The 14,821-nt window shown below is 34.5% G+C and overlaps 2 protein-coding genes across 6 annotated transcripts; one reads left to right on the top strand and one right to left on the bottom strand.

The window, feature by feature from the left end:
* Positions 1-6,215: 6,215 nt before the first annotated feature.
* On the top strand, positions 6,216-11,775 carry LOC111023830 (long chain acyl-CoA synthetase 1). 5 transcript variants are annotated; one of them, XM_022301306.2, is made up of 20 exons: positions 6,216-6,535; positions 7,406-7,569; positions 7,716-7,779; positions 7,867-7,956; positions 8,057-8,113; positions 8,232-8,280; positions 8,727-8,803; positions 8,907-8,946; positions 9,021-9,115; positions 9,195-9,362; positions 9,462-9,572; positions 9,680-9,767; positions 9,868-9,934; positions 10,027-10,102; positions 10,184-10,301; positions 10,399-10,644; positions 10,745-10,884; positions 10,981-11,163; positions 11,325-11,444; positions 11,521-11,775. In XM_022301306.2, exons 1-20 carry the CDS (start codon positions 6,518-6,520, stop codon positions 11,563-11,565), a joined length of 2,016 nt encoding a protein of 671 aa, XP_022156998.1. In that variant the 5' UTR covers positions 6,216-6,517; the 3' UTR covers positions 11,566-11,775. The 5 variants fall into 5 exon arrangements, with proteins under 5 accessions (XP_022156998.1, XP_022156999.1, XP_087983729.1 ...); XM_022301307.2 differs by lacking the exon at positions 6,216-6,535 and adding an exon at positions 6,550-6,697; XM_088127603.1 differs by lacking the exon at positions 6,216-6,535 and adding an exon at positions 6,965-6,987.
* A 693-nt stretch (positions 11,776-12,468) lies between these two features.
* LOC111023856 (uncharacterized) lies at positions 12,469-14,821 on the bottom strand. Its single transcript, XM_022301338.2, has 4 exons — positions 14,603-14,821; positions 13,340-14,013; positions 12,963-13,104; positions 12,469-12,865 (listed from the first exon to the last, which is right to left on the bottom strand). The coding sequence occupies exons 2-4, from the start codon at positions 13,908-13,910 to the stop codon at positions 12,790-12,792; spliced, it is 789 nt and encodes a 262-aa protein (XP_022157030.1). The 5' UTR covers positions 13,911-14,013; positions 14,603-14,821; the 3' UTR covers positions 12,469-12,789.

The following is a 14,821-nucleotide window of genomic DNA, read 5'->3' as shown; positions in this document are numbered from 1 at the left end:
GCCGTGAAAAACTGTCAATAGTAAGCGGTAAATTTTTTAAAGAGAGAAAAAACAATTACCTCTCATTTGCCTCTCATTTTGTCAAGAGGAAAGGGCTTGGAAATCTGAGAGAATTTTTAAAAGTAAGACTCATTTGGTCCATCATCAAATTTTTTAAGTTTTGTTTCATGAATATTTTGTTTGTTGTTTTACGTTTTTTCAAATTAAACGTGTTAACACTACTTTTTTATTCATGTTTTTTAAATCTAAGCCAGATTTCTTGAAAACTAAATAAAGATACTTCAAAAACTTTTTTTTAAAAAAATTTGACTAAAAATTCACCTGTATTTTTAAGAAAAGTGAAAACATGCTAAAAAAATTGTGACACAAGTATAATTTCAAAAATATAAAACTAAAAACAAAATAATTATCAAACGGAATCTAGTTATATATTCATTTGTCTTTTTATTTTATTCAAATTACCTACTCTTTGTGTCATGCTACAACTCAATATTTAAATAATAATAATGTTATCAACGTAGACTAAAGATAAATTCAACTATTAAAATATATTCAATTTTTTTAGTACAACAACACGTGAGAGTAAGGATTCGAATTTATAATCTTTTGGTGCGTATATGTATCTTAACCAGTTTGAACTATGCTCATGTTGATTATGAAAGTTTTTTGCTAAATTATAATTTGAGCAATATTTATTCTAAAATATATACAGACACGTAGCATGTAGTTGGAAAGTTCACAACATGTGATTTTGATAACTTTGATTAATTGAGACTCCACTTACTATTCCAGATCAATTAGTTTGGAAATTAGTTGTCATTCTTAAATTGAAATTGACCTTTCTTTTCCTAAATTTTATTTTATTATTATTTTGTCATAGAACTGGTTGATAATGTCGTGAATTTGAATTTCGACTCCACGTGTTTTAATAAAATAAATGTTTTTTTAAAGCATAATCGCTGTTTAGCTCCGAAAGTCACAGCTTTCATGTTTCCCTTTCTTTCCTTTTGTGGTCTAAAATGAATGCAATTTCAAAATATCGCTTTACATTTGAGTAGGTTTTCATTAATTAGAATGAAAATTTAATAACTGTTTTCAAAATTGAAATCTATCCATAAATATAATATTTGTACTTCGTTAAATCCTAGTCTAATAAGGTGACACGTATATATTTTTAATTTGTTCTAAATAAAATTATATATATATATATATATATATATATCCTATTTAATTAATTTTGTGACATCTATGAATGAGTATTTTAATAACTATTGGGTGTGTTCCAACTTCTACTTACTAACCTCTACTATTATTTATATATCAAAGTTGTTCTGACACTGTTATGGATGAGAAAATCCTAATTTTTTACCATTCAAATTCCCTTTATTTAAGGAATTCAAAACGAAAGATAGATTCAAGGAGAAAATATCCTATATTCAAAAGAGAAGATATAGATTCAACTCCTATAGAGAAGTAAGTCAAACCTAAATGTATGCTAACAATTCTCTACACTTCAAACTCAGCTACTTCGACTCTGACTTAAGCATCGGAGCCTGTGTGGCAAGAGCAACAGCGATAGATTGGTACGAATTTGACGAAATCCCAAGAGGCAAAATTTCTGCATCAACACACACAATTTGCTATTGTTCAATTGGAGTCCTAGAATTCTAGTTTGCTCGCTACAATTTAAAAAAAAATTATGATAGAGATATGTTTCACGTTTTATAGGTATTTTAAGCTTTGTTTTCATTTCATGTACGTGTGTGCATATACTATTCCTCCTCACGTTTGAATTACTACCCACTAAAATTTAATTATCTCATTCATTCCCTCACAAGTTTTGTAAATGAAGAGATAATTAACTTGGCCACATATAACGAAGGCCGGGCAAATTAAAGATTAGGTTAAGGATATCATTGATGAAAGCAAATGGCAAAATTGAAACTTTTAATTATTTCGTCGCAAGTTGATGAAGTTTAGAGATAAGTCTAAGATTCGAATTAAATCGACCTTCCCTCTCCCTCTCTCCCTCTTCCTTAGGGTAAAATAAGGAATATTGTCAAAATAGTCTAAGATTCTTTCCCTTCTGGCCAAACTCTTGTCATGAAAATAATCCTTTTATGTTATATGTCATTTCATCTTTTCTTGTCTACTCTATGGTCAACTTTAAACTTCTTCTTTTTATTCGGATCCTATAGTACATAATCAAGATATCTCTCATGATGGCAGGGTGAATATAATATAGACCCAAAATAATTTTATAATTAAAAAGAAAGTTTAATCTAAATTTACCAAAAGAGCTAAACTATAAGATCTCTCCTCATAAAGTCATCTTTCACATAGGGAAACTTGCATGTCTGGTTCTGGCTAGGGACCCCGGTTTCCTGTACTAATATGTGTAGGTCCCTATAATTCGAGTGAGATTGTCATAGCGCAAAAGTAGATACGGTATGGTATTCCCTTGTTCCTTGTATTGGTTATGTTCTTTATTTCTCGTCCAGCAGAAACTAATCGAGCTCTATTTTATCTCCCAAAAGCGAAGCTGAATTAGTTGTAGGCTATAATGTAAAATATGAGCGGGATGCGATCCTTGATAGTCCATTATTGTTGGTAGGAGACAATGTCCCGGGATCTCGAGGACTCATTCTGACTGAAACAAGGGGTGAGTCTCTCTCGTTAAAGGATGTGCTAAAAGTAATATATTGCAAGATGCACTCAAAGAATACATTAAAGTTGTACTATATAGGTGGGAGTCATAGCTATTGTTCGTTGGATATAGGGTATAAATAGAGCAGATGTGTAGACACTTCCACGCCATATTGGGCGACTTATAGGTGTGCAACCACTTCCGTCCCATATTCGACAGTTTATAGGTTGGTCTTACTTTAGCCACCATTATAGGTCGACTATAGGTTCGGCTTATAGGTATGCCTCACCTCAGCTACCGTTATAGGTCGATTATAGCTCGACTAATAGGTTAGCGTCAGCAGGTCAACTTTGCCTTACCCATCTCCTATAAAGAGAAAGGGTTCCTGATCTTTCAAGGTACGTCATTTCTTCTCCACTCTTTACTTCTTTTCTCTTAAACTCAAATACTGACTTAAACATCAAAGTGTGGCAGGCTGGTACCGCGTCAATATCCAACCGCCATCTTTTTGTACAGGTCGCCTTTGCCTCAACTTCCTGAGCCAAGGTCTCGTGTAGATCATCGACACCCTCGATTTTCCAAACAACAAGAGATCACGTCCTTCCCCTATTCATAACCCGTCGGTCAACTTCATACCCCCGGTTTGATTGGCCCGCCAAAATTTGCTTCAACATACCGTGTTGCCTGAATTTGTACATTATGATTTATTCTACTACTTGCACAATTATGATGTAACTTTCATTATTTCATTATCATGTATTTAAGATAGGGTGTCTTGTCCATTCATGATATGATCATGCACACATGATAAAAATATATATATATATATAACTAATGCATTTTAACTACACCATTTATGTTTTGAGTCAAGTAATTTTCACTATTCATGAAAGCTCTCATACGAGCCTGGTAGAATATACGTATCCTCATCACTTTCCTTAACCTCTATATATGGTTAGACGTGCTAATGACTAATCCTAATTGAAAAAATAGTAAAAGTAATTAGATGATAAATGTCACAAGTAGTCCAGGTTTAGAACCAATTCACCCCAACTATTGTACCATCTACTAAATCCATAAATGAAGGAGAAACTGTAGTCTTCTATATTACAAAAAAAAAAAAGTATAATAAATCAAAAAGATATAATCTTTTTTGCAAGTGATGAAGTTGTTGATTCACCTAGGACAATAAATATTCGAAAAGAGACAAATCTACTCGGTGATGAAAACGTAAGCTTCAAGTGAAAAAAGGGGGGGAAACTCAAACCATTTGGTGGTAAATTTGTCAAAATCAACCAAGCAAGCACTCATTTACCTAAAACAAAATGTTGTCAGCATTCTAGTAATTAGATAGGCCACAAAAAGTTTTATGTGGTTTGAATTGGAACAAAATTTTGAAGAAAAAGAGGAATGTTGGGTGCAAAGAATGTAAGTCCTCTCAAGAGATAACTAGAAAAGGGAAGCATGAGAGGCCCCATAAAATCAATATTCCACCAACTCAAAGGTCAATAAGGAAAAAAAAAAAAAAAAAATCCAAAAGTTAGATGAGCTCTCCAAACAACCAAACCTCTTCAATAATTCATATATCACTATTATTTATCTATCATATTTGGCAGTCTTAATTATGACTCATGAGCTATAAAATTTAACAAAAAATCAAATTAATAAAAAAAATAACACATGCAACAACTAAATTTAACCTATTTACCCACTTTGAAATATTTGAAAATTCTCCATTTCCTTGCAGCTATTTAAATATGTACCAAAAAAAATTAAACACATCATAATCCATCAACTAAGATTTAGCTTAAGCTAAAATGAACATAGCTCGGTGATAATTAGTATATATGTCTAACCAAGAGGTTGTGAGTTCGATCTCCCACCCCATATGTTATACTTATTAAAAAAAATTAAGATTTAGCTTAAATAGTAACTTAATGTCAATCATGCTAGAAGTTCTTAAGTTTAAGTCCATGTAACATAATTTACTGGCAGGCAGAGCGACTTGTTAAATGTAATTGGTTTACGAGCGTACAATTCACAAGTGACGGTTCTTTTATTTTCTACGGGATTTTCTTACCTCTCTCGTTTTTCATATATTGTTCCTTTAACTTTATAAATAAAAAGAAAAATTTTTAAGAGAAATTATTATTTTCAAGTATTTAAACCATTTTTTTTTTAATGGAATAAACCCCATCAATGAGTAATGACGACCCACCCCTCCCCACGGCGGTCTTGTTTAACCGTTGACCCAAGGTTTCAAAATTCAATATTGATAAAGATATTATATTTTGAAGATTTTTTATTTAATTTGTGCAAGTTCCAATCAAATCAATCACAAAAATTTTGATAGAGGGAATAATTTCATTTTCCAATAATAAAATATTGTTCTCATTTCCACAACACTTGTCGTTAAATCCTAAGGTTGGTAAAGAAAAGAAACACAACCATTTAATGTGGGTGCAAAGATTTAAACTATAGAACCCGTTGGTTTTCGTTGACAACTATGTATATTTTTTATTTTTTATTTTCTAAAAAATTATTTTTAAAAACTATATAAAAATTTTGAAAACAACTTAAACAAGTCTCTTTTATCTTGTTCTCGTCTTCAATTTGTTTTAAATTATAGATAAAAATATTATTTTATTATTCTTGAATCCATATTAGTGTTGGAGACCAATTTTAAAAAAAAAAAACAGAAACAAGAAACGAGAACATTAGAGTAGATATCTTTATCTCATAACTATCTTTGTTGGTCTTTTCTCCCTTTCTTTCTCTCTTTCCCTCGTAGAAATTATTAAATGTAGCGGTCACTATTTGCCATGCCAAATAATTTCTCCTCATAGGCATTCGTGATCCATAATTTTGGTTTAAAGTCATATTTCAATCTATAGATTATCAAAATTATTACTTAAAAAAATTATCAAAATTATGTGAAAAGTTGTAAGAAAGACACCCCTGGGAAGCATTTAACATCCCACTTAAAAAGTGAGTGATCTTTATACGATAACGTTAAATTGGGAGAGAATTCAAACTTTCAATCCAAAGGAACTCGTCAATATCTTAATCTTTAAACTATAATTAAGTTGTCAAGAAAAAATATTCGATATTACAGTGATTATTAGTGGGTACTCACGTAAATAAGCAAATATATTATCGGTTCTTAATTCTCTGTAAATATTATCTTTTTAATCGTTTCTTCTCATTTTAGTCTCTGAACTATAAAAAAACATTGGTCTGCGAACTTTCTAAATGTCTATTTCAACCTATAAACCTTATTATTTTGTCATCTAATATCTACTAACTTAAATTCATGAACGGAAAGATTTTTTTTTAGTTCATAGACTAAAGCATAAAATAACCTTAGAGTTTAGGTCCAAAATAGGATTTAGCTTCCCTAGCCAAGCTTAATAATTTATCATAGTCAATAGCCAAAACTCCATTATAATGATAATAAAACTAACCTCATAAAAGAGCCACCATAACAAACAGTTTTGAATTTATTTTTTTTAATTCAATAATTGTACGGGTGGAACATCAAATTATAGACCTTAGAATGGTAACAGATATCTGTCCTACGCTTCAACCAGTCCCATCTAAAAGGATAAAAGTAAAAATATATAACACTAAAACATATAATGTACCTAGGAAATCATATAATGAAATATCAATATCAATATTTTTCACATAAATGTTTTGGACGATGCTATGAAAGAAATCTCCCCTCCCTCCTCTCATAATGAATCCCATTTCAACTAACTCATTAACATCTCTGTCCTCTCTTTTTCCATTATATTCAATTCAATTCACTTCACTTCACCACCACCACCCTTCCATTGCCTGATTCTCCTCTTCTCCGCTCTCCACTTTATGTCGAGATTTTACGAGGTACCTACTACTCGGAGTACCCTCCCAACCCCCTCCCCATCTTCTCTTGTTTTGCGTAATTTGAGAACGGAGTTATAGTTGTTTGACATAAAGGAGCATCGCAAGGAAGCAAAGAGGAGTTTAAAGTGCGTCTTGGATCAAGAAAATTGTATTAAAGAAAAGGTTCAAATTTTTTAAGTTTTCTATCTCTCTTTAGAGGAGGGATTTTGATCCTTCTACCATAGTGGAGTAAACAGGGTCTTAGATTAAGAAAATTATATAAAAAAGCTAAAAACTTTAAAGTTTTCTTTCTACTTTCCCCTAAATTTTCAAAACTAAAAGATTGTACACATAAAAAAAAATTAAAAAAAAAGTTAAGAATGTACAGTATGTCAGCTCCATTTTCAGTAGATCATGGAAAAACCACTTCTTTTTATGCTTTTTGCTGTCTGTTTCTTCCTTCAAGTTCACAGGTGAAGCCCTACTGACTCTGTTTTCACTTCACTTCAAAATCTGAAATTTTTTAGATCTACCCATTGACCCTAATGTACTTCTGGCTTCTGTTTTTCTTTCAAAACTCCCTAAAAGTTTGGACTTTTTTCATTTTCTCAGTCTTCCATTGGAAGCATTGGCCAATTTCCTTGGTGGTTGGCCTCTCATTTAATGGCTGCAAGATGGTAGCTGAATAATAACTCTATCCAGGTTAAATTAGAACGTTACCCAAATAATAAATTTTGCTGAGAAATATTTTTCCTTTTTCTTCCCATTGAAATTGTCAGTGAAAATTGGGAGTCAATGGTGGGTCATTTTTGACTTTTTGTACTTCTCAAGTCCTATATAGCTTTGAGATAGAGAGATTTCTTTGAGTCCAATTAATGTTCAATGCAACAGGTTTTCCAGCAGCTAAGAATGAAGAGTTTTTCGGTCAAGGTTGAGGAAGGAAGGGAAGGGAAAGACGGGAAACCGTCCATCGGACCGGTGTATCGAAACTTTCTTTCCAAAGATGAATTTCCTCCTCCATATGATGATTTGAGCACATCTTGGGACCTTTTCAGGTTATATTCATATTTTGTCTCATTTTGTGTTCAAATGATAATATGAAATGAATGGTTTGATGTCTGGAAACATGTCTGTTAGAATGTCTTTTTGGACATGTTTGAGAAAATGAAACAGAGGAATTGTTTCCTTGGATTGTTTGCAGTGTTTCAGCCAAAAAGCATGCTGCAAAGCGAATGCTCGGATGGCGAAAATTTGTGGAAGGGAAGGTGAATTCTCATCGTCGAAATGTTTATGAACTCAAATTGATTGATCGTTTTTATAATGATTCTTTTTGTGGTTTTTTCGGTGTTTAGCCAGGGCCTTATGTATGGAAAACTTACAAAGAAGTTTATGGTGATGTTCTTAACATTGGTTCTGCACTACGAGCGGTTGGTGCCAAACCGGTAAGCATATATACTACTGCATTTTCGTGATTTTTCGATATGACATGGGAGCATATTGTAAGAGCTGAGAAACTAAAGATAGGACAATTTTGCACAACAGGGCTCGCGAATCGGAATTTACGGAGCAAATTGTCCTCAATGGATAATTGCAATGGAGGTTCAGATAACATATTCTTCAATCTTGTGCTGAATGTTTTATTAGCTTTAAAAGCATTTCTGCGGCTGTTTTAGTGTTTGTGATATCAGATAACAGATGTTCTAATTGTTTTGTGTAGGCTTGCAATGCTCACAGTTTGATTTGTGTGCCACTCTATGATACCCTTGGTAAAGTACTCCTTTTTTCTTATTGCACTTTCCATAAAGGTTGTTTTGTAACTAAGGTGTCGGTGTCGGTATTGGGACCTCACTCCTTGCATTATGCTCATGGCTCACCCACACTAATTCGTCTCGATATTTTGCCAACCTCAAGACTAGCTTTGAGACATTAGGGTCTTAGTTATTAAGTTTTCAACCCAGGAGTTAGAACTCATAACCATTGATGGTATCTTCAAGCATCCCGAGCTCTTCTCATTGTGGCACCTCTCATGCTTTTGATTTGATGCATTTTCTTATGGTTTAAGAGTCACAGTTTGACTAGTTTCTACTTCATAATCCATTAGATTGCTTCTGTTTTGATGTTGAATAATCTCGAGTTCTTTGTAAGTAACAACTTCAAGTTGAACTTTCTGTTGATTCTTAAACCAATAGAGAAGACCCTAAATGAATTGCAGGACATGGCGCTGTTAATTTCATTATAGATCACGCAGAGATCGATATCGTTTTCGTCCAAGATAAGAAAGTGAAAGAAGTAAGAACTTCCTTCTAGTTAACAATATGCTTTCATACCCCAATTTAGACCAATAAAAGAGGCACTTGCTAGATATGGTTAAAATTATATGCTTTCTTTGCAGCTATTGAATCCTGAAAGCACGTATCCTAAGAGGCTGAAAGGTGAGAATGATGAGATAAATACGGTTTTCGCAGAACCATCGAAACCAATTTAACGAGCTCGGTTCCTTATGCAGTTGTTGTCTGCTTTACTTCACTGAAGAAGGAAGAGAAGACTTCAGCAGTAGAGATTGGGATAAAACCATACTCATGGGACGAGTTCCTTCATTCGGTCCGTTTTAAATCTAGATGGCTCCTTTATCTTCCTCCTTTATATGTCATAATTGACACATAAATCTGTTTTAAATCAGGGAAAAGAGAATCCATTCGAAATCGTTCCTCCGCAACCCCTCAGCATTTGCACAATTATGTACACAAGTGGCACCAGTGGAACTCCGAAAGGCGTTGTGTTAACACATGAAACCATCACAACATTTATCAGAGGAGTTGATGTGTTCTTGGAGCAGTTTGATGACAAGGTAGACAAGTCGCTTTTATCGACCCCGGATAGTTTCTAGCTAGCATTTTCTTTACTTTCAAGGCTTTCCTTTTGTTGACATGTAAATTTTCGTGAACAGATGACAGAGGATGATGTGTATCTATCTTTCCTGCCTCTAGCTCATATCCTCGACCGTGCGGTCGAGGAGTATTTCTTTCGGAAGGGTGCATCCGTTGGCTACTACCATGGGGTATTGCATTGTTCAGAACTTTGGTTTACAAATGTTCTCTGATAAGTGAATGGCTTAACAGACATCAAAACAGTTCCATTTTCATTCCTCATTCTTTTTTTATGAAGGATCTTAATGAAATAAAAGAGGATCTAATGGAGTTAAAGCCGACAGTTTTAGTAGGTGTACCTCGAGTCTTCGAAAGGATCCACGAAGGCACGAAAACGTTGCTCATTATCTGTAATTCCATTTCCATTACTGTTTAACTAATTAATCCATAACCTTGTTAACATGGCAAGACTGACCTGTATTTCAGGAATCAAACAAGCTGTACAAGAACTCAATCCAGTAAGAAGAAAGGCTTTCGATTTGCTGTACAAATAGTAAGTCAATATTTTATCCTTTGATCTTGTGGTTACTTCAATTCTATATGACACTTATAAGCTCAAAGACGACGCGTATGCCGAACTTGCAGCAAACTTTCGTGGTTGAATAGCGGATATAAACAGAAATATGCATCCCCTTTGGCAGATTTCTTAGCATTCAGGAAGGTTGAATCCTACTCTCCTAATTAGTAGATTACATACTCTCGTATCAACCTACTTTATCATTCGGAACTTGTATTCATTCAGGTGAAAGCTAGATTAGGTGGTCGCATTCGACTAATAATATCCGGGGGCGCAGCCTTGAGCGCAGAAGTGGAAGAGTTTTTGAGGGTCACATGTTGTGCCTTTTTTGTCCAAGGATATGGTAAAGAACTCTTACCTGCAAACTACAAATCTTCTGATAGCTTTTAGGAAATTCCTTCCTTTAAGATACTCCATGTTCCATGATATGGTACTTTTAGGATTGACTGAAACTTGTGGACCAACAACTATTGGGTTTCCTGATGAAATGTGTATGCTCGGTACGGTTGGTGCTGTTACTCTATACAACGAGCTTTGCCTCGAAGAGGTTCCAGAGATGGGATACAATCCGCTCGGGGATCCTCCATGTGGTGAAATATGTGTAAGAGGAAAGACTGTTTTTAATGAATACTACAAAAATCCTGAACTAACTAAAGAGTCCATAAAGGATGGCTGGTTTCACACAGGTGGTTCTAGTTCATTTCACTTCCTTGATCTCTCATTTCTGTTCGGATGATAATTCGTCATATTTTACTTATTTCTTCCCTTCTTTTGATACCTCTTTAGGAGACATAGGAGAAATGCTTCCTAATGGGGTTTTGAAGATCATTGACAGGAAGAAAAACCTCATAAAACTGTCCCAAGGAGAATACATAGCACTCGAATACTTAGAAAACGTTTATTCCATTACCCCTATCGTCGAAGATGTAAGTTTCATATTGTATTCCTCTGAGTTTCTTTCTGAAACCAACTTCATAGTTTTGGTGATTGGAGTTTCCTTTGAATTCTCTTTTTTTCCAAAGATTTGGATCTATGGGAACAGCTTCAAATCAATGCTGGTTGCAGTGGTGGTGCTACATGAGGAAAACACCAAGAGATGGGCAAAGTCAAATGGTTTTTTGTGTTCTTTCTCTGAGCTTTGTTCTCTTGATCAGGTCAGGCATTATGTTCTCTCTGAGCTCACTTCCACAGCAGAAAGGAACAAGGTAAATATCTGCCAAAAACACGGAAAAATGTAATCCAATCCGACCCTCGAATAAGTACTACAAAACCACAGATATCTCTCTCTTTCACTTGATCATGTTTGTGTTTTGATTCATAAAAAAAGTACTGATCATTCGAACTCGATCCCCATGGCTTGCACCAGTTGAAACGTTTCGAATACATCAAAGGAGTTGTGTTGGAATCGCACCCATTCGACGTAGAAGACGATCTGGTGACAGCAACTTTGAAGAAGAAGAGAAACAAGTTGCTTAAGTACTATGAGGTTGGTTGGGAACTCTGTTTTTCCACTGATTGAATTCTCCGAAACTGAGATTTTAAAAGATTTCATTTTGTTGTAGGTGGAAATCAATGCAGTGTACAAAAAATTGGAGGCCAAAAGTTGATGAAGTTGATGAACTTCTCTTTCTCTTATTGCAAATAAAAGATTCTATGGAGTCTTTTTTTCTTTTATTTTCCTTTTTTTTTCTCCTTTTTGAGAGTGATTATATAGAGTCACACTGTTCGATGAAAGTATAGAAATTGTGATGCTTCATTGGACTTGATTGTATGAAAGGGTTGCAATATAAGTTTCAAAATATTCATTTCTTGGGAAATATGTTCCAAGTATAGTGTGTTATTTCATAGAATTGTTTTGGTTTAATCTTCTCTCTTTTTTTTCTCATTACATGTTAGCAAGAATTGTATTAATTTAAAGGAACATTTTTCGTTCTTCTTAAACCTACACTTGTTGAATGATTTGAGTTCAATTTTAAAGTTTTAGTTTTATCACATTCAAACCCAAACTTAAATAAGTGAAGAAAGTAATACTTCTCCTCAGCTTAGTTACTTATGTGGGTACTTGGTTAAATCATTTCCAAAGAAAAATAATAGAAAGGTCTAGGATATCTCAATATATAAATGAGAAGTGTTCGAACCAACTTACCCACACCTCGACTAATCTCACGAGACAAAACCACCTGACCCTACAACATTTAGTATCGAAAAACACAAAGAAATTACTCAAAATTCAATCTATGAACCTCAAAAGAAAAAAAAAAGTTCAATCCATGACTCCAAACTTTCACAAACTCTACAACTCAAAAAACATTGCCCTCCATTTTGTTCATATTTTTTCAAATGCATAGGCTCTTCCATTTTTCAGCCTTACATTTCAAAAAGTTGCCCCAAAAAGTAAGATTGGTCGGAACTTTATTTGTTTGGGTTAAGTTTTGATAGGAATCAGTACTTTGAACAGACAAGTCATCAGATGAAATATGTATTAGTCTCACTGAAGAAAGAAGTTGAAATTGTGTCTCCAAATGTCAATATATTTATATAAATCTTGTATACACCATCAATTCTTTTGAAGTCCATGTGAGTAAGTTCAACGTTCTGGGTTTCTGGTGAGAGCATACCAATTTCAAATTGGACTTTAACAGAACAAAAAAATAATATGGTTCAATAAAATGTGAACTCTCTCTGTACAAGAAAAGCCTACCAAAAGATCATAGGAAGCTTTGAGGCCTTTGCATATATACAGACACCAAAGCAGTCTGAAGCCTTCACAATCAAGTTATATAAGGTATGAAAAGTTTCAGTTGTTTTACCAGATTATTTAACACTGAACTTCAGTGGTTCTTCAAATCTTCCACCAATCTCGCTTCTCCTACGGCAGAACGATCAGAAGTTGTCTTTTCTGCAAAACTGCATCACAAAAATTGGTTGAGGTTTAATGACACAGAAAACTAGAATGTTTGCTGGAATAAACCATGGAAAGATTGAGCTACAGTGCTACACCAACTTGAGAAAGCGGGATTGAGGTCTGTTAACTTTTTGGGGAGGAGATTGAGATGAATGCCGAACACTAGATATCAAGCTTGCGCTCCCACCAACAGTAGGCACAGGAGACTCCGACACCATAGCACTACCTTTAGCACTCATTCCTGAAAGAAGATTTATACAACATGGACAGACAGACATTAGATGCTTAATTATTGTTCTCCTTTTCTATCCATGTCAACTGGAGAGCTTCTTTGCAGTTATAGTATATTTGAAAGTGGAAGGATATCTCCTCCTAGGTTGTTTATGTACAAGGATTTTACTATCAATGGATTGTTTCTTCTCCTTGAAGAAACAAAAAGATGGCCAAAAAAATATACAATTCTAACTACCCCATACCTTGAAAGATGATAATTACAAAGAAAAGCAATGTGATAAATAAGGCAGGTATGCTGCTGTTGAATGAAGATGTTTTCTCTGCTTTCATCTTTTTCAAAGCTTTTATTCGCTCAACAGTGGCACGCTTTTTCGATGCCAACTCTGTGATCTCCCTAACCAAAATCCTGTCAGCAGCATCAAGCGATGGACCCGTCGGAGGTCGTGGTGGCTTGTGAATCTTTCCATTCTTTTTAATCTTCTCTTTCAGGTTCTTCTTCTTCTCGACAAGAGCCCCAAGTTCTCTTCTCTTCTCTCCCTCTGAACTCTTGTCCATCAACAACTCCACATTCTCATCAACACTAAGCTTACTGAGCCTGGTGGCATTACTACTGGAAGCAAAGCTAGAACCTCGACTTATAGATCCATCGGGGCACAGAAACCCACTCCGAAGCCTGCCAAAGGTTTTTCTAGAATGTACTTTTGATATTGATTCAGGTTCATTGTTCGAATCCTCTTCACTACTACTACCACCACCTTCAAGGTCTATCACCAACTCTCTCTCTTTTGTAGCCATACGATTTAAACCACCCATCTAATGAGGTTTCACTTTCCATTTCGGCAGGGCACTCATCCTACCAGGATCCAGAATCGAAGGGGCCTTCCTTTCTTCTCATCTTCTTAACCCTCTTGTGAACCTTTAATAGAAAAAGTAAATCCAAAATAATTAGTGATAAACTCAGTTACCAAGAAAAGAGAGCAATCTCACTTCTTTTCCCTCCTTTTATATCACAGATTTTTATATAGGTTAAATAATTGAGCATTATATCTATTCAGCCATTAAACTTTGAAAGCTGTTGATTGTATTCTTAAATTTTGAATTATATTTCTATTTAGTCCTTTAATGTCGTTCAGGCTCGCTCATTATCTATCTAGCTATTTGCCTCAACACGCCAAAATAACCAAAATTTATTTAATAGGCACAAATACTAGGAACTAAATAGAAGCATAAGATTAGGGCTAAATTATTAGCGCAGAAACTAAGAAGGCACAATGCAGTATTGCTCCATTTCACTAAATTTCTATCTTCCCTAATTTCTGTCTATCAATGCACGCTCATTTCTCTATTTTATTAACTTCTATTAACAGAATCAAACCAAACAACAGCGCACGGAATGAAAACACCAAATTCAAGAAACATAAACATGGAAAATCTCTCTGCCCTACCCCAACATTTTGCAGAATCAGGAAAAAGGGCGGGGAAGGGAGAAATAAAGAATGGCTCACCGGGTGATCGTAGACCAACAAGTAGAAGCCATTTATACCATTTTACAGCTAAAATCCATGGAGGGATCTAACAACAGAACCCAGAAAGAGATCTGGGGAATAAAGAAACTGAATATAAACCCTCGAAGAAACGAGATGAGAGAAGAAATTTGGGGGAAACCCGAAATGGAAGAGAATTGAATTTCAGATCTGAAATTGTGAGGTGCGGCGCATAAAAAG

This window comes from Momordica charantia, assembly GCF_013281855.1.
Source record: "Momordica charantia cultivar OHB3-1 chromosome 8 unlocalized genomic scaffold, Mcharantia_2.0 BLBB01000008.1, whole genome shotgun sequence".
Classification (NCBI taxonomy): Eukaryota; Viridiplantae; Streptophyta; class Magnoliopsida; order Cucurbitales; family Cucurbitaceae; genus Momordica; species Momordica charantia.
This window is presented reverse-complemented; position numbering and strand designations above follow the sequence as displayed.

Coding starts and splice junctions, on each gene's coding strand:
- LOC111023830 (XM_022301306.2), top strand. Junction 7,570..7,715: donor ACATCTTGGGACCTTTTCAG/GTTATATTCATA, acceptor GATTGTTTGCAG/TGTTTCAGCCAAAAAGCATG. Junction 9,935..10,026: donor TTCGATTTGCTGTACAAATA/GTAAGTCAATAT, acceptor CCGAACTTGCAG/CAAACTTTCGTGGTTGAATA.
- LOC111023856 (XM_022301338.2), bottom strand. CDS start 13,910: ATGGGTGGTTTAAATCGTATGGCTACAAAAGAGAGAGAGTTGGTGATA. Junction 13,105..13,339: donor TGTAATTATCATCTTTCAAG/GTATGGGGTAGT, acceptor ATCTTCTTTCAG/GAATGAGTGCTAAAGGTAGT. Junction 12,866..12,962: donor CCTCAATCCCGCTTTCTCAA/GTTGGTGTAGCA, acceptor TTTGTGATGCAG/TTTTGCAGAAAAGACAACTT.